General features: G+C 33.4%; 3 protein-coding genes and 1 pseudogene across 4 annotated transcripts; all 4 read right to left on the bottom strand.

The window, feature by feature from the left end:
* Window positions 1-66: 66 nt before the first annotated feature.
* Window positions 67-2,531, bottom strand: LOC143570354 (uncharacterized). The gene is made up of 8 exons (XM_077056027.1): window positions 2,455-2,531; window positions 2,148-2,257; window positions 1,904-1,991; window positions 856-938; window positions 690-728; window positions 534-604; window positions 325-439; window positions 67-241 (listed from the first exon to the last, which is right to left on the bottom strand). The coding sequence occupies exons 1-8, from the start codon at window positions 2,498-2,500 to the stop codon at window positions 173-175; spliced, it is 621 nt and encodes a 206-aa protein (XP_076912142.1). The 5' UTR covers window positions 2,501-2,531; the 3' UTR covers window positions 67-172.
* A 1,092-nt stretch (window positions 2,532-3,623) lies between these two features.
* On the bottom strand, window positions 3,624-5,583 carry LOC143570353 (peroxidase 25-like). Its single transcript, XM_077056026.1, has 4 exons — window positions 5,367-5,583; window positions 5,113-5,292; window positions 4,787-4,949; window positions 3,624-4,045 (listed from the first exon to the last, which is right to left on the bottom strand). Exons 1-4 carry the CDS (start codon window positions 5,574-5,576, stop codon window positions 3,624-3,626), a joined length of 975 nt encoding a protein of 324 aa, XP_076912141.1. The 5' UTR covers window positions 5,577-5,583.
* Window positions 5,584-7,549: 1,966 nt separating this feature from the next.
* Window positions 7,550-9,869, bottom strand: LOC143570352 (SPX domain-containing protein 1-like). Its single transcript, XM_077056025.1, has 3 exons — window positions 9,536-9,869; window positions 8,171-8,297; window positions 7,550-8,079 (listed from the first exon to the last, which is right to left on the bottom strand). Exons 1-3 carry the CDS (start codon window positions 9,809-9,811, stop codon window positions 7,625-7,627), a joined length of 858 nt encoding a protein of 285 aa, XP_076912140.1. The 5' UTR covers window positions 9,812-9,869; the 3' UTR covers window positions 7,550-7,624.
* Window positions 9,870-13,297: 3,428 nt separating this feature from the next.
* LOC143570360 (phospholipase D alpha 1-like) lies at window positions 13,298-18,478 on the bottom strand (annotated as a pseudogene). Its single transcript, XR_013141914.1, has 3 exons — window positions 18,367-18,478; window positions 14,697-16,419; window positions 13,298-13,784 (listed from the first exon to the last, which is right to left on the bottom strand). The product of XR_013141914.1 is annotated as a phospholipase D alpha 1-like (transcript).
* Window positions 18,479-25,277: the final 6,799 nt, after the last annotated feature.

Below are 25,277 nucleotides of genomic sequence, written 5' to 3'. Positions count from 1 at the left end.
ATGCTTGCTGTGACTCTATACAAGTCTTAACACCCCTCTGTAATATATTTACGAGCTTGCTATAAATCATCAAATAACAAATAAAGGCTTGTCAATTATCTGGAACGACATACTCGAATTCAATGCAGTTTTATTCAAAGCCTGCAAACAGATTGATCTTAATTGTGGAGTACTAAGTCGGGCCACTTGTCTTTGACAGACCAGCCCGTTCCACCATAACGTCGTATAACTGTTTCCCGTTCTAACAATAACCATACAAAATGAATTTATTAAAAAAATGAATTCATGAGAAAACAAGAAAGATCTGATGAATCGAAAACTCACAAAAATCACAGGGAAAAAGTGAACTTGTCCTTCTGGTTTTGTTTGTGTTTCTTTGAAGTAAACCAGAATTGGAATATTTGGCCACCAGAGCTCCCAATTTACAAATGAAGTATATCTGGTATAAAGTTAGTTAATTTAGCAACTGTTAATTTTATAAATTATAAAATTTATACCAAAACATAAAAAATACACATAATTAAAATACTCACTTCCAACGGTTTTTACCACCAACAAACACATTTTCACCCGATTCCTCGAGCTCTTTTCCAACTTTCACCTCCTTTAGCATGTAAGTGAAAATACACAAACTTTGAATAACTGAATTAACATTATTAACTATAGTAAAGAGGGTTTAAAGAACAAACCAGAGCTTCATCATCGAAGACGAACCTCACTCTAGTTGTCTGCATACAAACAACAAAAAAGCACTTTCATTATTTGCTATATTGAAATGAACTAAAAATATATATGAAAAAAAGAGTAAGTTTTTAGTAAATAAAAGATTTAAAATATTATGTGTGAAAACTGTACTTGGAAAAGTAGAAGTAATCCTAGAAGGCCAACAGGAGCAGCTGCTAGTAGATTATCTTCATATGCTAAACCGCCAGCTAAACCTGTTTAATAATTAATTTAAAATTTCATGGGTTTAGGTCTAGTCTAAACTGTCAGGGTCCGTTTCAGGTCGAACCCCTGTGGACACGCTTAGCTAAATAGGCGGATTCACCCGCATATTTATTTTTGAGTAAAGTGCCATTTTCGTCATTGTGGTTTGGCAAATATTGCGAATTTAGTCCAAAAAGTTTATTGCGAAAAAATAATGTAAACAAATATGTAAAAGGACAATAACACCCCTGAGTTAACGTTAAATTTAGATCGAGTTAACAATTTGGACGAAATTGGCAACGGTTGGGAAACATCGAGGGTCAAATTGCGAAAAAAAATATTTTTGGACGAAATTTGCAAATGTGACCAAACTTCATGGATGATTTTGGCACTTTACTCATATAACAAAGAAAGAGTGAAAAGACATGTCTACCCTTGACTTAATTGGCAAGAATTAGAAAACGTAGATGGTCCATATGCAAAAAAAAAACTTTTTGGACTAAATTCGTATTATTTGCCAAACTACAAGGACGAAAATGGCACTTTACTCTTTATTATAAATTTAATCTTTGAAATGTATATTATGTAATAACTTACATTATTTTGGTAGTTTTATGGCAATTTTAAAAGTTAAAAAATAAATTAGCATAGTTTAAACATAATTGCGTCAACATAAAATTTTTTTTTTCGGTTTAAACGGGTCGCATTTGCGTCAACTTGTATTGAATACACGCAACGTGTTCAGGTTCATGTGTGACATGACTTTTGGGTAAGTATAAAAATTTCAGGTCCGTGTCGGGCTCAACCCGCCAACCTTCTAACACGACCCGTTTAGCAGCCCAAAATTTAGCAAAAGAAACTTTAAGATAAATGCCAAATTACCATACTACACATGACCTAATTAACTTCTTCAAATCCAATAATCACTTTGAAAACAACTGAAAACATGCATTATGAATTATGAAAGATTACAAACCAAGAAGAACAATAGGTATTCTGTAATCCGGATCCGGAACAACAGTCTCTCTCTTGATTACCTCCACCTTCTTCTTGCCAATTGAAAACTTAAAAACACACAAAAACAGCAAAAATAAATACATAAAAATAAAAAAAATTATAATTAAAAAAAATGAGTTCTTCAAGAAACCAACCAAAATAATAAAATATCTGAAATTCCCATGTTTGCATACACGCAAAAAAAAAAAAAGAAGTAATCTTACAAAAGAAGTGATCTTGAAGCTACTTCTATGGTGGTTTACATATGCATAATTTCTTCTTGCAAATTGAGTGTTACCAATCAACTGCCTCACATTGCTTCTAAATTCTCTGCCTAATTGGAACACAACTTAATTAATAATTATATTAATAACTAAACAAATTTGCATAATTTACACACAAACACAATTTCAAGATTATGGTCCATCAAAGACACAATTTTGAAGCTCAAAATCTGATTTTTAAAGCTTGTGAAGCAAAACTGAAAGAACCCAGATGGGTTTAATGATTTTAAAGGTTAAAAAGACTTACTTTGAGTTGAAAGAAACCTGGGTGATAATAAGAGGGTGGACTCCATGGTTTCTTGAATTTGTGTGTTGAAATTCAAGATTATGAAATGGGTGGATGATGGGGTCTGTTTTCCTTGGATTAGTTTTTAGTGTTAATTGACAGAAATACGCTTGGGATTTTTTACTCCCCCTGTCCACCATGATCAAGATTATGACTTTCCAGGGGTATTTTTGGCAAAGAACTAAAATTTATAAATTTTTAGTTTTTACGGTTACGGTCAGGGGTAGGTATTATTTGAGCCGGACACGAAAATCTACAAGGATTGTATTCCCTTTTCGCACGCGTTGACGTTTGAATTCGAAAATTTTGAATTTTGAACCGAAGCTACCCGAATACGTGTCCACCATGATTAAGATTATGACTCTCCAGGGTTATTTTCGGCAAAGAACTAAAATTTATAATTTTTGTTTTTACCACTATGGCTAGGGGTAGGTATTGTTTGAATCGGACTCGAAAATCTAAAAGGATTGCATTCGGTTTTCGTATTTTCGTACGCGTTGACTTCTGAATTCGAAAATTTGAATTTTAAACCGAAGTTACCCGAATACGAATTATATTTATTTTTTAATTTTTTTATTTTTATTATAAATAAATACATAACATGTTATTTATCACATATTAATTTTCACTTATAAAAATTCAAATAACACGAATGAAAACTAATTTGCTGAACACCCTTAATTATGACATGCTAAATCTTCAACATTTTTTAAAATACGTCAGCATCTTAAAATTATTCGGTCAAATTTTGTTTATATACAAACATGTAATTACTTAAAAAAAGTATATTTTGAAGTTATTTTTTATGAAGTTAAAAATTTTTATCATAAAAAAATGCTTTTTGTTCAGAAAAAATCCAATGAATAACATTATGTTTTCAAACCCAAAGGATTTTTTTATTTAATCATGAAAAACTATAGTCTAGGAATTTATTTACATTTTCAACAATTTCAAACAAACACACAAAAAAGTTGATCAAAACAAAAGATACACCATCCAAGCTATTATAACTTTTTAGTACAATACACAAGATACAATAACCAAATTTATTATTTTATGATACAATAAAGACTTTAACCTTTAGAATTCACATGTCACAACTCACAAATAAATAATCTGTTCAATATTATTTAGTTGATCTTGGAACAAATCTTTCTAATTTCTCCTTGTGTGCCTGTTTTCACATCAATGCTACTCATTTGGATCATTGATTTCTTGAACTCAAAATCAAATCTCAATCCCAACAACCCTCTAAATGTTCCTGCATAGTTTTTCACTATATCACGAGTTGTCGGGTCGCCCCATAATCTCTGATCCGACTCCAAAACACCATATCCGTCACGCACGTTCTTGAAATAGCTCACATCAAACTTCATCTGGCTGTCTTTATCCAATGCCACTCGCTCCGTTCCATCAGTGTTCTTTGGGCATGTGGTTTGGAACTCGGTTAGAGCCGACTGGCTCAAGCTCGGGTCTGAATTCCCTGTTGTTGTGAAGTTGTATAGACGGTATCTAAAGAATCGGCACTCGGTTTGGCCTATTGTATGTGCACCTAGATCACAAATTTGATCGTCAGTACATTTATTTGTTATAAAGTGATATTATGATATTAAGTAATGATGAAATAAATAATTAACTATAAATAGTGTTTGGATGTGCTTTTGATGTTTGAAGTTGTAATAATCAAAAGTAAGGTTATATATGGTAGGTTTGATATAATATTCGTTCTAGTTACCAACCAGTATTGCTCGTTTTGCCTACAAGGAGCTCAGGACTTGGTTTTTTTGGTTGTCCGCAGTGGCGGAACTTAAACTTTTTAACAGGAGGGGCCAAAAATATTAGAAATTAATTAATATTAAGTTATTACACATAAAAAATCCAATATTTCACCAAATAAAAGTCATAAATCCTAAAAAGAAATAACGAGTTCTTTAAGTTGGTTTAGTTTGAATAATAATAATAAAAATCATATATTACCACTTGTGGACCCAAAAATATTTTTGAAAATATACGGGTTATATTTATCAAAAATATGCATATATTTAGAAGTGCCGAGCCCAAAACCAGGAGGGGCCGGAACCCCTCCTCGCGCCTTTAAAATTCCGCCCATGGTTGTCTAAGTGGAGACTTCCTAAGATGTTGGATGGATTGATGCCCACTCATTCACAGTGGCTCAGTGCGTCCAAAATGCGTTGGTATATTTAAGGCGAGATATTTTATATGGCCAATATTTTTCTTGTGGACAGAAACATAATGATGTGAGACCTGTCTAAGGGTTCAAAAATAAACATACCGGATAGTGTCACTAAATCTTTGTCGTCGAGGCCTTTAGCAGCGAACTTGCTTCTTTGGGTGTCAACCGAATCTAAGGGTGATGGTAAATTTGATGCTCTAGAAGCCAATGAGACTCTGCCATCTCGTCTCCCGGTTGGTACCGTCCAACTCGGACCGTCACTCTAAAACATAACAAAAAGCGCGTCAGAAAATCATAATCATAATCATGATCAGAATCACTTTATTCACACACTAAAAGCTCGTTATTACTACATAATAATGAAAACCCTGTAAGTTATTACGTATTATATTATCAACTAATAAAATCATATCTCGTAATTATACCAAATCAACTGAATCGCGTGCAGCCAACGCAAGAATATCAGCACAAGAAACAACACCCGGGCACAAGGCCTCAAGTTGTGCCTTAGCATCATCAATGACTTCAAATCCTCTTAATCCAAGATTAGGCAATGCATTAATCTCAGCATTACTACCCTTAATCAAGACTGACCCATCACACCCCTAAAAAACAAAACACATTAATAAAGTTCAAAACTTTTTTTAATTCCAAAAACACCCTTTAAGTAAATTAATACCTCAACAAAACAATCATGAAAATGAAGCCTGAGAAGTCCAGCCGCAACCGTTGGATCATTCTTGAAGTGCGCTTCAACCGTTGATCTCACCGTCGCTTCTGCCTTGGGACATGTAGAAGAGTAAAACCCTGATTTTAATCCTCCTTGAGGTTTAACAACTGGGATTAATATTAATATTAGTATAATGACTATTAAGACATTAATCTTCATTTTTGTATCCAAGATGGTTTTATCTAATAACCTCTATGCATGCCTCTATATATAGTGGTTGCATGTATACTTGTAAGTTGTAACTCAATAATTTAAGTCCATTTTACTCGTGTTAAGGCATATCATTTCTTGTTTAATATTAGTGGAGCTCGATCGACTGACTCATCGAACCAATAAAATGGAAAAGACATAACGCGTTTTAGTATCTTTTGGTGATTGTTGTATTATTATCTACAAGTGTCAATGGGTTCACATTAACTTTTTAGATGTGTTAGTGAGTTAATGGATCAGCATGCATGATGAATTGATGATTTAGATTAGTTCTTGATTAATAAATGGTTTGCATGCATTGTGTTCAGACCAAGATTAATGACAGTTTTCCAACTAATCTTACTATATTAGGATGGTTGTATGGCCATAACTGTAGTTTATATTATCAAAAGAGAGATCATGTGTTAGTGGTGGGGTATAAAGGGTCACAATGGTTGTTTAAAGTTTTAAAGATGCATGACTTATGAGTTATGAATATTGTCTTTTAAAAAGATGCATGTCATAGATGCTTGTACCTAATAATGCAGTCGCGAATAATCGTTTAGATAGCCTAGAGTTACGGGTGCGTTAGAGTAAGGAATACGTTTAACCTCTGATAAAACGTTCACACGAATGAAAAATAAGGCTATGTTGATATATTTTGTTATTTTTATTTTGTGATTCGGATTTTGCGTTATTAGTTGTATAGAGTTTATACATGGCTCCACGTGTGTTGCAATAAACCGTCACATAGAATTTACGAGGCGACACAAGAACTATGTATATACTGTATGTATGTAGAAGATTGAACTAGAGATATGTTATACTAGTTTGCTTCTAGTGATACAGATTTAGTATTATGTAGGTGTTTATATATAGAGGGTGGATCAAGGTTTTTTCCAAATTATTGATTGTTTTTCAAGGTTTCTATCAAATGGACTTGTGATATGGAAATCAGGAAATGGAAGTATGGAACCTAAAAATTCGTATGGGCCAAGCCCATAATTCTGATACTTTATTTGTTTACCTAGTGTTGGGCCATAAATTTCCGAATATGAGAACACGGCATGAATCTTCCACAAAATTTACGAGGTTTGGTTCTAGCTTAAAGGGGTTCAATTTTGTTTTGGAACGTCCTGCGAACACGTTTGGCTAAAAGGATCGTGTTTGGCTCATTCTTACGGGATGGTGCAATTATCTTATGAAAAAAAATTTTACACATAATATCATAACTTGGTTATGTCATAACCTAAACTTGTATCATGTGTCAAAACTTAAAAAACATGTAATATAAATGGAAATCATGTTATTATGTAGTTCAAACACTATTATTATATTTATATAGACATCTGCATTTGTGTCAACCCACGAATAAAATTTTCAAGTTTGTATGCGGTTCATCTAGCCAACCAATGATTATGGCCCGTTTAACATCCCCAAGCAACCCATGAATAAACGAACGAAGTGTCCCTCTAGCCAACCCATGATTCTGACCCGTTTAACATCCCCAAGCAACCCATGAATAAACGAACGAAGTGTCCCTAATGCATCAGGGGCAGTTTTACAATGTGTAAATATGAACCTATGAAATTTTAAAATTTACCAAGCGTTGTTAGAAACTAAAACAACACTTTTGTTGACCAAACCCAAAACCGGTTCCGGTTCCTAAAAAAACTGGTTTGCCAATTCTAAAATCTTTGAAAAAAATTAACAAACACATGAACCACAAAAGCCACCAAAAGTCCAAAACCCATTTCAATTTTCAAGTCATTTATGTGATTGGATCCATGTGACACCATGCTTTAACATGGACTGACCCAAGTGAGAATGAAAAGCAAATCAAGCACACAAACATGCAATGACAGCAAGGGTATAAAATAATCTAATCCAAAGGTACATAATCTTTAAGGTTAATTATCACCATCATCAACTATGCATCTATGTAATGCATGAATGTATTTTACAACCATGGTTAGTATCTAATCCAAATCATCACATGTAACAAACCAAATGCAAGATTATTTTGCTAGTTGCTCATGAAGAGGAAGCTTACTCCAAGTCTCCTTGATCCCGCTTACTTGCAAAGGAGGCAACGAAAAAGCACTAACCTTCGAGCTCTTGCTTCTTATTTCTTTCAAAGCCTTCAAAGCCGAAATGGTACTTTTTGTGTACAAACTCTTCATATGCTCCAACACAGCAACTTCATTAGCCTTTGACGGTACTTCACTAGTATCAACACTAGCAGCGGGTCCTTCACCGCCTTCACCACCACCATCGTTGCCAGTTTCACTACATGGAGGCGGCGGTGGTTCGGTTAGCAGGAAGTGGAGGTCCAGCATTGCCTCACACTCCTTCACCAGCTTGTAAAGCAAGTCAGTGGTGAAAAACGGTTGCTGAAGGACTTTTTGAATGAATGGTAAACGAAGAAGGGCTCCGGTTCGTTTGTCGTATTTCTTTAGTATTTTGACTATTCCTGTTTAAAAGTAAAAGATATATATTAATAACAAGGATATAACTTTGAAACTGATATAAAAGTTTTAAAATTTACAAGAAAGATTAATGACCTGTGTAGTTAAGCGCGCTATAATTCTCTAATAAAACCATCTCGCCATGAAAATCGACAATTTCTTTTCGTATCTTGATCATTTCTTCGTTCGAATCTTTGGCTTTCATAACACTGTCTTGAAACTCCTGTAAGTCAAACCAGAAAACAGGTTTTATTAATACTAAAATCTTGGCCAACCAGTGATGGTTTGACTTTTAACATTGACTAAAGTATCTTATATTCATAATTTCAAATACACCACTTCAAGCTACTGAAGGGTTGCTTTATGTTAGTTTAAAACAAAAAGAATCTTTGCACAAGACAAAAATCACTAGTCTATACTCTATAGTGAAGTCCTCTTTTCAAACTCTCTCTCTAATGGAAGATTATAATATTCCACCTGTCAATTTACAATTCCTCTTTAAATAGTACCAAAATAAGAGAATCTTGATATCCAAATTTTCAATTCTACAGTCCACTTTAATAATTTATAATACTCTGGAAAATATGAATGCTTTTTAAATAATTTTCTTTCAAATATAAATTTGGTTGCATGCTCTTAGTGGTGTGAATGAAACAGTAAAAGCCGATCCGAAATCCAAAAAAATGAACCGATACAAAAACCAACTGCTTAGTTTCATTTTGTTTTTGTCACAGCCGAACTTATAGTTCGGTTGTGCTTTTGCATGCTACAAAAACCGAAACGAAAACGAACCGAACCGAATTTATAGATTTTCATTGTACACATTTTGTTTTAACTAACTTTGCAGAATTCAATAAATATGTATCTCAAATATTTTAGCCAAAAATGTATAATAATCAGCCAATTATTAACCAAATGATTTAGGCCCAAATTCATTATTTTGGCCAAAATTTTTTTGCCTCATCCCAAAAACTTCAAACTCAAATGGTAAAACTGAAACCAAAAAAGCCAAAACCGAACGGTTTCCAAAATTCAACAACCGAAACTGGTTTTAGCCCAAAACCGACCCAAACTGAAGCGTGCACACCCTACATGGAGGTGCAAATACCAATAAGCCGGTATCTGAAATATCAGTTACTAACCTATGTTCAGCTAACCGGTTTTTACTGTACCGGTTAACGTCTGGTTTCGGTTCAGTTAGTCAGCCGGCTAGGATTGGCACCTCTACCCCTACATACTTGTATGCAACAGACCTATGAATTCAACCTCTTACATTCTCATGTTCAAATTATAACTCACAAATTAAACTCCTAATTACCTTAAAACATGGCCTAATCAATCACTTAACACAATTTGGGGAAAATTTAACCTAATTCATCAACAAGCAGCTGCAATCAGTCAATCAATAACACAGATCTATATCTAATATACATATATACATATATATATATATATATATACCTTCAATTTAATAATATACTCTTCTTCTTTCTCCACGAAGAACGAATTAAACTTCTCCACTTCCTCTTCCAACAACGACACGAATTCAACTTCTTCCTTTGATAACTCTTCGCCGGAGATCCGCATCCGCTTCGCCGGCCGGTCACCGTCGTCTTCTCCGGCGAGTGGCTTAATAAGCTTCAACCGTTTCTTCAGTTCCTTGTATGATAAAAACTTGTCTCGCCATTCCGGTAACGTTTCCTCGATCTGATTACTCAAACTCTTACCGAATTTCATGTTTATTATTATTATTATTATTATTATTATTATTATTATTATTGTGAATGAATTTGTGATCTGTGACGACGGAGGAAGAAGAAAGAATAATGTTATTATACGGAAGGAAAGGAAAGGAATATTCGAAAGGATATTTGTAGTTTTATTCTCCAGGTGACATACTGGTGGCTTTTAATTGAAGCTAGTAAGATCAGATCAGATACAGGTTTGTTAATTGTGCGTAGGTTGAATTCGAATTCATTTAATAATATTTTGTCATGCAGTGTTAACTGGATTCCGACTGGACACTCGTTCCGAAGCCGCCTGAGCTTGTTGTGGTTCAGGCGAACAGTGGCTATAGCAAATTTTTTTTCCAAAAATTTAAAATTAAAAGATAATAATATATAAATAATTTTCTATTTATAATTTATAAAGAGTAAACTTTTAAGGTTTATCGGATTTTAATAATCCCTTTTGACTAGTATTGGCCGATAATAATCCCTTTTCAATTTATCACCACTAGCGGTCCCAAATTTAAAAAAGTTGGCCCCCAATGGTCCCTCGTTAAAATGACTTAACGGCGTTATACTTTTTTCCGAATTTCAAACTAATGTTTTAGGGCTTTTGATCGGAAGGGGGATGCGAGTCAATTGATGTAAAACTTCGTTTGAAATGGTGCTCCAAAACGACGAAATAATGCTTCAATTCGGGTGTTTGAACTTACAATTAACATAAATCAAGTCGTCTGGATCACCATTTCGAGCTAAGTTTTACATCAATCGACTCGTATCCTCCTTCTGATCAAAAACCCTAAAACATTTGTTTGAAATTCAAAAAAAAGTATAACGCCGTTAAGTCATTTTTAACGGGGACTGTTGAGGGTCAAATTTTTGAAATTTGGGACCGCCAGTAGTAATAAAATGAATAGAGATTATTATCGGCCAATACAGTCGATAGGGATTATTAAAATCCAATAAACCAAGTTTTAAAGCATCTAAAAACCAAAAAAGAAGCTACGATTATTTTTTTACTAATTTAAACAAAATAATATAAAAAAATAAATTAAGTTGGTAAATAAAAGTAGAAAGGTCCAAGAAAAAAATGGTCTAAGAGAAAAAAGGCTATGGCTTTAAAAAATGTCCAAGAAAAAAACTCATGGCTTTTAAAAAAACTCAAGTAGGAAATTAGGGTTTCATTCGTCTTCTCTTTTTCTTCAACTTTTCTTCCTCCTCCCTACTGTAGATCTTTTCTTCCTCCTTAACTTATTGCAGATTAAAAAAAAGTATAAATCTCGCAAGCTGCCACTGGCCCCATCGTGCTTCATCGCTGGAGTCCAGTCGAGCATCGGCTCGCGCGGAGGTGTTGTGGTGTTTGCCATCCACGTGGCTTGCAGCTTCCGTTAGCGAACGACAATGCATAGTCTAATAAAAACATGTTGGAAGTGTTATCAAGACCTCAATGAGTGTTTTTTTATATGAGATGTTAACCGTTCATATTGATTTTGACGCTCTAGATTTGACTCATTCAAGGGCCCGAGTTTGACGTGTTTAACTTACATAGAGTTTGAGTTTAAGTTCGAGCTCAGCTTGTTTCAATCTCTATTTCTAAAGCTCAAGCTCAGCTCTTTTACTATTGTTAATTAATTTTTGTATATTTATAATTATTTATATATATTTTTTTTTCAATTACAATTTTATTATATATAAACGTAATATTTATTATTTAGCTATTTTTCATAATACTAAATACAATAATAATAATAATAATAATTATTATTATAATATGTTTAAAACCAAACAACGTGCTTATATAGGCTCACAGTTTGACTCATTTGCACTCCTAATGGTAAATCACTTAAGTCGAGTTTCAAATCTGACACCATAAAAATCTCAAACTTTAACCATCACCACTATGCTATTGGATCAGAAGACCAGTAGCAATTAACTTTGGTAAATTGGTTTTAGTTTTAATAATAAACTAATAATGTATTTATAAATAATTGTGTTAAATATGATGACATTTTAACACTTAGCGTAGTGGGACGCGTAGAATAGTATCAACCAATGAGTGACTATCACCCGTATTTAACCAAATCAATAAGCAACTAACCAAATTAGCAGGGGTGAAAACCAAAGGAGTACTACATACACAATGTGATCCACAAACATGGTGTCAAAGCTCACACAGGCATGTATATATTTGAAGAGTCGATAAATGACTAAAGGAAAACTAAAAGAAGCTAGAGAAACTTATGAACAAAATATAGCAAAACTAAACATATTCTAGACTGTAGTTTGCATGAGAGTTGGTTTGACTACTTTAGCTATAGCCAAGGATATTCTTGTGTTATTTATTAATATATTTATATTTAATTGTGCTAAATTGTTATATTATATTTAATCAAGGGTGATGGGATAAAAGAGCATATTGTGAAAGATCCCTTCAATTTTCAAAGTGATGGGACTTTTAGAAGAGCATATTCTAAGGTATGGTCCTTTTCTGCTCTTTGGTTAACCCCACCCCCCATAAATCCACTTGTTTCTTTAAGTTACTATATTATCTACTTATCTTTTATTTCTTCTTCCTTTTTTAAACATATCTTTTACATCTTCTTAATCATGTTTTATATTTATATTTTAGTATTTTATTTAACAGGATCTTTATTTTTTCAAAAATATTAAGGTAATTTTGATTGTTATAATATTAAATACAATGTTTTTGTTTCACTAGAAGAGAAGTTTATATTCTCAACCACTTTTACAACCAATTGTTTTTTATTTGACTCTCGATTATACAGTCTCAAAAGTTTATTCGAAAATTGGATTTAGTTTAGTTTGTTTTTTTCTTTTTAACTACAAATTTACATCACTCCCACTCCAAACTAATATAGTAATGTGTATATTATATGCTCAATGTCGGATTTAAACACGAGACGTCTCATATAAGACTAATAGAAAAGATCAGCTTATACCAAGTGGGCTAGTCCCATAACAGGCTCAATTTAGTTAATGATAAAAAGGAGTTCGATTAGTTTGATAGTGCAAAAAATCAGCTCAAAAGTCATTAGGCCCATTCTAAAAAAATTGCCCCTATAAAGCCTAGTCCAATCTCTCTAGGCCTAACCCAATCTAGTCCAGAAATGAAAATGTTGAATATAATACGGCAAGTTATTATTTTTCTTTTTGGAGATCAAGATTTTTATATTATAATAAAAGGAGCCAATTACAATAGAGCGGGCATTAAGCTGCGTCGCCACCCCCCTTTTGAATGGCAAAACTGATCCTACTAAAAACAAAGTTATCGTTCTTTGACATCGTTGAGTTACTGCGCATGACCCGCTGAACTGTAAATTTTCATGCTTTTAGATAATATATTCAGAAAAAGTAATAATAAAATGTAACTGTGTCTTTAAATTTCATGCTTAATGAAAATGTGGGTTTGCTGTTAATTTGGACATATTAGATTCACTAAAGAAAAACCACACTTATATCTCATCCCAATACTCAATAGTCTTATTTCATTTACATAAAATACATCAACTCACTTACTCACCTTAGTTTTTATGTAGTTAGAACCGGAGGCATGAAAGTTTCAAATGCACCAAGAACTCGAGCCTTTGTGTCCGGAAAACACGCAAACCCTGGCAACTCAATCACCTCTCCGTCTTTGTTGACTCCAATCGGGTAACTTAGCAAGTGTCCGGGTAGATCATGTTCAAGCTTGTTAGAGGAATAAATGTCCCAGTATTTCATTGCAATTTGGTTCACCTTTTTGATGCAATCCAATTTCTCAGGACAGGTAAAACAGTCATCGAGAAGTCCCAAATGTTCATACCATAACGACATTCTGAACCCGTGAATCTGACCCCTTGCTGGTTGTCTTTTGGATAAATGACACGGTTGAAAGGCTCCCATTGCTATCTCGCAGTCGCGAGCTCCATCCATTGATCTTTGGTTGATGTTTGCTGATCCGGTTATTATGTACTCGTCATCAACTATAACCATAGATGTAGAAATAAATAAGTTACATAACAAGTTAACTCAAAACACATTTTGTCACATTTTACATTTTCCACAAATTTTCTTAAACTTAAATAACATAAACATGATATTCAAAATGGTTATAAACTTTTAACTAGGCATGTACATGAGCCAAACGAATGCGTAAAAGAGCATCCTCATGTTCGTTCATGTAACTTTAAACGAACATGAACATTTAATCGGAGAAATATTTGTGTTCAAGTTCGTTCGTTTAAAAAATGAACATGCTCTTGCTCGTTTATGTTCTTTCATTAAAATCTAAACGAACATCAATGAAGATAATTGAACAAAGATAAACGAAAATGAATGAACATACGTAAACGAGAACACAAACAAACATAAAGAACATAAATGAACACAAACAAACAAATAATATTCAATTAATTTACATTAACATGTAAACGTCATGCCCATGGCTTTGTAGCCTAGTGGCATCTTGGTGGTGGGATAAGGCTTAGGGACCATAAGGTCCTGGGTTCGAATCCCATAAAAGGGGGTTTTCCCAACTTTTGTTGGCTTTCCTCCTGAATTGGTGGTTAGGCATTATTGCCTAGTGGAGATGGATATGATCGCGTGGTTCTGCTGGTACTATACTCCAGTGGTCCGTGAGTGATCCTAAATTTGCCGTTCAAAAAAAAAAAAACATGTAAACGTCATAAACGAACGTTCACGAACATAAATGAACGAACAAAACACGTGTTCATTTTCGTTCATGTAATAAAATGAACACAAACTTTTAGTTTATGTTCTTTCATTTAATAAATGATCGAGCGTAAACAAATTTCCAGTCAAGCAGTTCATAAACAGTTCTAAGTTGATTTACCCTACTTTTAATTATTAATAACATAAAGTGATTAAAATCATACCAATCATCATCTTTGCATGAACATATATCATGAACCTCCTTGCTTCTTGAGCACGGCTGTAATTACTACCATCATCCGGCTTCTCCGATGGCATATACTCGCCGGACTTCTTGATTTCCCGGTTGCCAAGACAAAAGAATGACAAATAATCTTTTGGGTTGGCCACAATATTCTTAGACTTCAAAGCAAGAACAATATCAGTGTACATCATTTGCATCGTCCTTCGTTGCCAATCAAGTATAGCTTGCATCGATTTATGCTCCGGCTCACCCTCCGGCCACATCGGTATCACAATGTACACCCGGAAATCCTCCCCGGCCTCGATTTTGGTCAAGATTTTAAGCGATAGTTCTTTCGGGATTAGATGTAAAGCGTCAATGTCTGCGTCGTTAATGTCGTTCGAGTTCCACCCGAACGAGCTTCCGAGAAAGTATTGGTTTCGATATAAATGAAATTCTTGGCTCGACGGATTGCGTTGATGTAACCGTCTTGAATACTTCGGTTGATAATGTTGTCTTTTCCGCTTATTAAACCGGCACGGGCTGCATCTTCGGGCTTTTCTGGAAACCCGAAGGCGGCCCCGCCGTCGATTGATCTAAATAATTGAACATTCCATGTTTCTGGGTCATGTGGAAACATGACCCAGGACGGAGGGATAATGATATGGTCAAGATCCCTAACGTCGTTAAGTAAACCATTCACGCCTTGCTTTAACCATCGTTGCTCGAAATTAAATAACACGTCCCACGCGATTGGGCCATCGAGCTTGCAATGGACATCATGCCATGGCTCGCGGGGCCAGCCTTTGTTTATCGAAGCATGTGGGAAGTTCGGTTGGTGGAAATCGTCATGGTGGACCGAACCGAGGGTTCGGAAAACGGAGTGGACCGGGGTGTCGTATCGTCCGTCACAAAGATCGATACCACCTATGAAACTCACGATTCTTCGTTTCTCGAGGTTGCCATTTGGCAACCCACTATCAACCACCACAATCTTTTGGTGGTGGGTGAATGTCATGTAGATTTCAATGTCTTGGACTAGACTCCTACCATTGTCAGGGTTACGAGGACGAGGACACAAGACGCAGTTAACTTCCGAGTCACGAAAGTAGTCTGCCGTGTTCTCGTCATGGGTCGACATGTACCCGGCTTTAAACAAATCACCTGATGTCCGATCATCCCAAACAAGCATCAACACTCGAACACCTTCACTCGCTTTTATTTTAAGCAATTCACCGAGTGTCATATCACCACCGGGCTTCGGCCTTCTCAAATCCCGAATCAAAGTGATTTTAGTATAAACCGACCAACCAGCTATGTAAATTAAATGTTTTGCATTCGAAATAGCATCAAACAAATCCTCCCAACATCGGTGTGGTTCGTAATATTTCCCTCCTGATAAGGGTATTCTTGGTATGAAATTATCGGGTAAATGTGCGTCTTGATAAAGGGTAACCTTACACCCGTTTCGTTGAGGGAAGAAGGTGAAGGGTACCCCTGGGAATTTTACGCTTTGCACCTATGGTGTCATCTTCTTTGATAGTAAAGATGAGCTTAGACGCCATGTGGGCACAATATATGTGGAAAGACTCGAACCATTGTGGGTTTGAGTCGTGTTCAAGCATTCGTGTTCGACCCACGCGAGCCTTTTCCAAGTCTATGGTTGCATAAAGTTTTGTAGCATTTTTGTTTAGTCCAACTACATGTTCTAGTCCATCTACGATCTACATGAGGTCAAACATAAACATTAACACGTTTATTATTAAAATAAAAAAAAAATTAAAAAAACCCCTCAAATAAAATATCTCTATAGGTCCCAGGTCTATAGGCTTTATTATTAAAAGCCTTTTACAAGTCTACGGTTGCATAAAGGTTTATATTTAAAAGTGATCTCTAAAGAGAATCCTATGTTTTTGAAAGTTGTTTATCTAGTTAATTATTGATAAAGATAACATAAAAGGTTTTTATGCGAATTGTTTTGCTTTAGTTTTCCTGTTTTAACTTTTAAGTGATTGAAAATTTTATTAAAAGAATTATAAAAATGTCAATAAATTAACAATAGCCTATTAAACTCCTTGGGCTTTTGTTTTCAATGGTTGGATAATTCGCCTTTGTCACCTTGATTATTATTATTATTATGTCCAAATATATTATACAACTAGATTTTATCCCCCGTATTACGGGGGTTGTTTTACATTATTCGTTTTTAATATTTATATATGTATATTTGAATTTTAATTTTATTTATTGTAAGAAAGTTAATAATTAATATACTTGAGTTTTGATGATAAAATGGTTTCATAAATAATGATATGTTATAATCCGGTTTAAAAGCTATCTAAGTTTGGTGATACCCATTACCCGTTTATTTTCTTTATTATAAAATTGTTTCTTAATTATAAATAATATCTTTTTTTTAAATAAAATAGGATATAATTTTTAGTATATCCCTATTTTATAATATTTTCATATCAAATATTTTATGAGATTAATTTTTAATATAATGAGATGTTATAATCCGTTTAAGAGTTATCTAGGTTTGGTGAGACCTTTACCTGTGAATTTAGGTCAAATGCGTGAGAAACCTTCATTTACAAATAAAACAATCTGATAACTTGAGAGAATGGTTGTTTTACATTTTTCGTTTTTTAATATTTATTTTTTAGATTTTAATTTCTTTATTGTAAGAAAGTTAATAATATACTTAGGGTTTGATGATAAAAGGGTTTCATAAATAAATGATATGCTATAACCCGTTTAAAAGCTATCTGGATTTGGTGACCCATGACCCGCTTATGTTTTTTTACTATAAAATTGTTTATTAATTATAATAATATCTTTTTTTTAAATTGGATATTAAATTTTAGTATATCCCTATTTTATAGGATTTTCATATCAAATAATTGGTAAGATTAATTTTTAATTTAATGAGATGTTATAACCCGTTTAAGAGATATCTGATTTTGGTAAGACCCATACCCATGAATTTGGGTTAAATCAATGAGAGACCTCCATTTAAAAATCAAACAATCTGGTGGCTTCCATATATGGGGGGAGCGACCACATCGCGACACGTAGGATTTTAGGGTTTTCGTTTATATATATTTTAGATAGATGTATTTTGGATTATTGTAACTTTATGTTTCAAGTGCTTAATCCTTAGCAGTATATATGTTTACATTAAAACAATATAAACCGAATGCAAGTCAAACACATACAACCATTTGACTTTAATATGTATCCATATTTACTAATCTTAATTAAGTATTAAATAACTAATAAAATGCAAAATCGATCAAACGATATATACCTTCGATCGTAAATTAGTCGCAAAACACGTTTTGTGGTTGAATTGCAACCGAAATTGCAGTAACAAAAATTTTGCAACCAAAATTAGTGACCTTTTTTTTATCGGTTTGACATTTGACGGTCTCAAATCACTAGCAATTGTTTTACATGATTTAAAGACATCTTTAAAAGTTCTTTACAAACTTATTTATAGATAAAACCATTGTGTGTGAACGTGCATAATATAAGCATTAATCGAGATTTACGAACATGATCAAAAAATCTTGTGTGATGAGAAAAGACGGTAAAAGATTTTGATATCGATCTCTTGACTAAAAGTCTGAAACCGAACATTAAACCTTAGAGAGAGATGAGTACTAAACCTTGTGAAACAAATTGGACTTGAGTTTGTCTACTTCAAAGATAGTTGCATGAAGTGTTCCATGTAACAATATGTGAGCCATCAAGAGAGTGTTTTGTGTGTATAAGCTGAGAGAGAAATGGGTGAGTAGAGAGAGGGTTAAGAGATATTTATATAAGGAATAGGCAAGTTGAAGCTACTTATAGTGTTACTAGACAGACTCCAACTAAAAATTTCAGTAAATCATTTGTGAACCGCTCTAATAGATTCCAATAGATGTAAGCATCGAAATCATTGTTCATATATGGATCGTTTTAGTATTTGACTCGGTATCACTTGGAGGTAAAAGTCAAGTTTTCTCAAACAATTACTCGTTCTCATATTAAATATTCTAACAAATTCTAGCATTGGAGGGTCAGTGAACCACTGAACCCCTTAAGTTGCAAACGACTAAGCGTTGAAAAATTCAACTGATATCATTAGAAGAACTCGTTTACTGCTACAAATTATTAAATTACAGAATTACATCGATCATTACTTCATTAGAAACCTAATTTGAATCAAACTAGAAGAAAAACCAACTTAAAACAATTAACCTCTCGTATTTACACAGGATTACTCTAACATGCATGACATGTTCAAGGGCATGGACTAGTTGATATCATGCATTAGAAAGCAATAATTGTTCATATATCGTTGGCATCACATATCACATGAGACATTCTCCACTTGGAAAAAAATCACGATATGAACGAATAGTTTTAACCACAAATATATTTTCAAACAACGTTGTCAATACCGAAATGATAAGTCCCATGATCTCTCACTAATATAATGAGTGGTCTAACCAATAGTCCACTAATGGCAAGAATCTGAAATGTGACAAGACATTTGAGCTACTAAAAATTTTCATTACTGGTTTATATATAAAATATTAATGGAGCTGCTTAAAATACGAGATATGGAGGACTCTTCAAAGATTGGTATAGAATATAACATGCATATAAAAACTCATAGCTTAGGCCTCTTGGTGGAAGATCTTAGGTTCAATCCTAAAAGAGGAGTGTTGTTTGCGATTAAGAAAAATATAGAAACTCATTATTTTATTTGCATAGATTTATTTAAAACCAAAACATTTTTCATGAACAACAAAATATCAATATTTTCTTACAAAGATTAATTATTGATTTTCAAGGTTTCTTTCAAATGGACTTGTGATTGGAACCTATATAATTTCATATGGGCCAAGCCCGTAACTCTATACTTTTTAATTTGTTTAGTGTTACAACTTGCAAAGACTCAAAAGCATGGACATGTAAATTTGTGTAAACACAAAGAAAAAAAAATGAAAAAAAAAATGAACCAAACACAAAATTTACAAGGTTTGGTTTTATAATAATATAGTTCTAGTAGTCATATTTTAACATAATTTATAAAAAAACAACTATTCATAATTAAATAACACTAGTAACTTGCCATCGGCCAATACTCACCAAACTCAATTTCAGTGATTATGTGACTGAGTCCATTTAACACCATTGCTTAAACATGGGCTGATGACCCTTTCTGTAATTTCAGACTTCAAGTCACAAAGTCAGTGAATTTGATGAGACCAATATTGACAAATCGGTCATAGTTTGTTAATTTTTTCTGATTACAATGTGTTTCCTAATTACACTATAGTTTAAATTGGTATTATCTTGGTTAGCAAGTTCTGGTTAGTCGATGTAAACCAAGTTAGGGTTTCGCAAAGGAAACACAAGTTATGTGTAATAGAAGTTTCGAATTATAATTAGTCTATAGTATGTTGAGTTATTCAATAATCGTTACGTGAGTGTTTTCGTTTTGATGAGTCATATCAATTTGTTCTTGATACCAGTGACATGAAAAGCCAAGCACTAACATAGTAACATAGACGTAAGAACAATAAGGTAGCGTTTGGTATGCATGAATGATAGGCGAAATGGAATAGACCATTATGATGGAATAAAAAAATTTGTGTTTGGTTGGTCAATGGAATGGAATCACCAATTACTATGTCCATTCCATTCCCCCTAAAACACCCCAAATTCATTCCATTCACCCCCCTTTGTTTTTTTTTCATTCCATCCCACTTTCACACTATGTCACCTCCACCACCCTCCCACCACCAATACCCATTGCCCTCTCACCACCCACCACCACCGCCTCCACCGCCCGCCACCACCCACCACCGCCTCCGCCACCGGCCACCACCAACACCCTCCTCCTCCGCCCGTCACCACCACCACCCACCTCCGCCGCCACCACCCACCACCACCTACCAGCGCCGCTCACCACCGCCGCCACCAATCATCACTCCTGCCATCACCACCACCGCCCACCACCGTGACCACCACCACCCACTATTAGCACCACCTGCCACCACCAACAATCGCTCCTGGCTCCCGCTCATCGATACCGCCTCCCACCACCATCGCCACCGCCGCCCATCGCCACCGCCGCCCACCGCCACTCACTACCATTTTTATTTTATTCCAGCTTTTCTAGCTTATTAGAAAATAAAGACTAATAATTCATTTCATTCTCACATGGTAACCAAACATGTCAATGGAAAGTAATTATCCATTCCATTACCTCGTTTATTCCATTCCATCGTCTATTCCATTACCCCATACCAAACAGACACTAAGGGTAAAGAATCTAATCCGAGGTGCAGAATCTTTATGGTTAATCATCATGATCATCATCATCATGCATGAGAGTATAGCATCTAATCCAAAACAATACATATGTAACAAACCAAATATAACATTATACTTTGCAGGTTGCTCATGAAGAGGAAGCTTATTGTTAAAAATATATAACATATTTTCTACTCAATTTAATAATCCTTTTATGATTTTTCTTATTCGTCTTTGGTTGGTACGGACATTTGCTCATATTATTTTATTGGAAGCAATGCGAAATCCACTCATCATCAACCCTATGAATTAAGGTGTGCAGTTGTGCACTAGTAATTGGACAGTGGGGCACAGTCATGTTCTGCTCAAGTTTTCTTATTTTCTGGTCTAAATATTTCAAGTGAATATTTTGTCACATTTGGTTCTATCTTAATTAGTTTATTTATCTGATTTAGTCTAATATATAGTAGCTAGTGGAAGTACTTGAAAAAGATGTGCAGAATATTATTCACAAAGATGACAACCTGAAGATTTGCAACTTATACATATATGTTCATAGGGCTGCAAATGACCTTAACAAGCTTGTTCATGTTCGTTCATTAAGCTTTTATCGGATAAGTGGACGGCTCACGAACACGTTACCGAAACGAATTTTCTTGTCCGCGTTCATTCATTAAAGAAATTAACTGGTTCGTAAATGGTTTATAGACACAAATGAGCAATCAAATTAAAAACAATGTTTATAAATTTAATTTGGCTAACCAAGAATGGTTAGTGTCGTCAATTCGGTTCTGATAATTACCAAGTTTTTGTTGATGTTTTTGTAACAATCATTATATTCATATGTTAATTTTAGATGTAAATTAATCACTTAAAACTCATATATATTTTTTGTTTTATGTTTTATAGTTAATAATTTCGGTTAAAGCTTATATGATAAGATCCGAATAATCCTTAAGATATTAAAAATCTTTAATGAACAAACATTAACAAATGTAAGTGAACACGTTATCGGACGTTCATGAGCACACTGGAACAAACATAGCCTTTGTTCGTGTTCATTCATTTAGTTAATCGAACAAAATCTCTTGTTCATGCTCATTCGTTTACTAAAAACAGACATAAACCAACTTTCCTTCGATCAGTTCGCTGAACGTTTAATTTACAGCCCTAAGAAATATGTATCACAATTAGTTTAAATGATAATCTCATGTTTCTACGCCTGTAATTATTTTTCTTGTTTGTGTTAATTGTAGGATAATAGAACTTGCAGAGGACTAAAGATAAATAACGATTTGAAGATGTAGGACACTGAATCAGGCGCAAGAAGTCGGTCACAAATGTTTGATCAACAATAAAAACAAAAACATACACGAATTAATTGTAAATGTAGTGTAATCGATTTATTATATCGATCACCGCTATAACCATAATAGATTTAATAAATGCAAATTATATAGTCATAGTGTTTAACGGTGTAATTTGGTGGTTATCCCATAACCGTAACATCTACATAGTAACCATCTAATGTAACTTATGTAACAAAATAAAAGCTAGGCGTTACGTGACGTCAAGACCTATACATAATATAACATTATAATACTTCATCATAGAGATCATTAGTCATCTTGAGAATTTTTTGCTAATATTCATCATTCATCAATGATTAAGGTTGCATAAGGTAGTAACAATTATGTATAAGACAATACTATACCACTAAGATGGTAGACTTACTTGGTCCGGCCTCTTGATATGTAAACGCGTTTAATTTAAATAAATTTCATAACGTTAATAAATAAAAACGTGTTGTAATAATGCATATAAAGTTATTCTATGCACTGTTGAACTATTTGTTAAAAAAAATACTTTTTTCTTGGTGATAATTTTGCACAAAAAACTTGTTGCATTTGTTGGAATAAAAGTATAAAACCTACTACATGTTGACTTATCCTTGACATGACAAAGAGGATTCCTGAGTATGCATGCACAAACACACACATATAGACATGTTGAAAAGATTGAGGTGAGAGAGACTTATAAGTGGAGCAAAGTGATTTTGCTTTAGAGCAATAACTAGATGGCAACTAGTACTTGTTGGTTTACATTTGGAATTGCTCGTATAAGGTGGTTTTTGTCACCCTATATCCGTATACTAGCTTAGAACCAGAGTGAAAAATGTTAATACATAAAATTTTTAAATCTTTATTATATAAATCTTATAGGTGGAAAAATGTATCACATACACTAACATTTAAAATAAATCAAATATATGTAAAAATATAATTGAGTTTCGAAAATGCGTTAATGTAATTTGAGTTCCGTTTCATATGAGTGTGAAATCCAGGGGCACGCAGACAATTTATAAATGTGTCACATGTACTCTCTAGGCGAAAAAATTAACAGGCAAAACATTTTTTACAACGAAACACCAGCTAACGAGACAGCGAGTAGCTTCAAATATATATATATATATATATATATAAATGAGCTGCGGAGTTAACTTCCATAATATTTTGAACCAGTAACATTTGATTCGAACTTAAAAGTTCCTTTTTTGTATTAGATATCATGCTTGAAGGGAAAAAGGGAAAAGGGGTGGGTCTTAAAAAAGATTTTAAGTTAGGAAAAGCTTAAAGATATCAATAAAATTTAATTTCATGTGTCTCAACTCTCAACTATACGTTTAAAGGTTCATAATTGTGCATTTATGTATAATATTTACTGAGAGCAACCATTGAGAACAGTTTGAAAAGTGAAAAAGGAAGCCTAATGTGCAAAATCCAGTCATAATCAACACTTAAACATAAAGTTCGTATATGGTTTAATACTGATAAGTATGACACGACTCGGTCATGTAATTGTTTCTCAATTTATGTTATCTGAAGAGAAAATAATGTTTATTTGTTATACCTTAGATATGTTTATGAAGTAGCAATATTATTGAAAAGAGTAAAACATGTTTAATGGTTTCATATCCATGTGTATGAGAAATTAATAAAATATATATATCAAACTTGTTTGGTTATCATACTCAATGTTGTAAAAGTAGGTTTACAAGGCCGAGTACTCGCTACAAGGTATTGTGTCAATGCGACTTTTTTTACTCCGCCTAGTTACTAAGAATCAATCAAAAGTGGTCAGCTTCAACCATAATTAGATATAGTCGGTTAACTTTGACCAATTTTGACTTGAAAAATACAACATAAGTCGTATTTTCATAATATTAAAGAACGAATGCCATTTTTTTAATTAATGATTAACAACTTTTAGAATTAAAAAATGTATTCTCTCATTTATATTGATATTCATATATTTTGTTATAAATATTAGTAAGCTTGTGACATTCGTCATATATGTAAAATCAAAAATTTAATTTTCTTTATATTTACCATGTCCGAGTACTCCCCGAGTACTCCAAGTATACTCAACTTCCAGTCGGCCTCCTAGAGACCGTCTAGTAACTTTTGCAACATTGGTTATACTTCATATTGTCTTTATTTCCTTAAGCGAATATGAGTATATAATGATGTTGCACGTACGGATAACAATATCAAGGTAATTTTACATTATTTTAAAAGTTTAAGTAATTATAATTTTGAAAACATATGATACATTCTTTTTAATCATATTGTTGGCTTTTAAACTAACTTCCTTCAACGAGTTTGTCTATAATTAACTTTTTCATACCTTAATATTTAAAAAAATTGTTCTTAAAAAAATTAACATACTACTTGATTATCGGTGTGTACTTCTCACCGCATGATCACGCGAGCACCCCTCTTGCGTGTGCATAAATAAATATAAATTATAAAATATGATATAGTGCTAAAAACTACTCACCATGCACTGGCCGATATATAACGTAAACGAGTATATTATATCATTTTACCTAATTTACTGCAATTCTTTTATCGGACCTAATTTCTTCATACTTCCAACATTACCTACAAAACATATGCACAAACATAAATATAGCTATTTACAAATAAATAATACAAATTTAGATGCTCATATGAAATTATGAATATATATACAGACTTGTTCGAAACTAGATTACAAACTTTATTGATATTATAAAACAGAAGAAATGATTTAGATAAAATTAATAATGGTTTTTGTAAGTTTAATCAAAAACCAAAACGCAATATTGACATACAAAAATACAATTATCCTCTCTTTAATAGAAATTAATATATTATTTCCTTTAAAAAGAAAAACTTAGTGGAGGAAAGTGATTTTGCCTTTTTTGCATATCATGTGACAACGAAAT

Source organism: Bidens hawaiensis, unplaced genomic scaffold (genome assembly GCF_021521415.1).
Source record: "Bidens hawaiensis isolate Kalapana, Puna unplaced genomic scaffold, B.hawaiensis_p1.1 tig00024894_1, whole genome shotgun sequence".
Classification (NCBI taxonomy): Eukaryota; Viridiplantae; Streptophyta; class Magnoliopsida; order Asterales; family Asteraceae; genus Bidens; species Bidens hawaiensis.
Note: the sequence above shows the minus strand (reverse complement) of the source record. Positions and strands in the feature narration are given on the sequence as shown.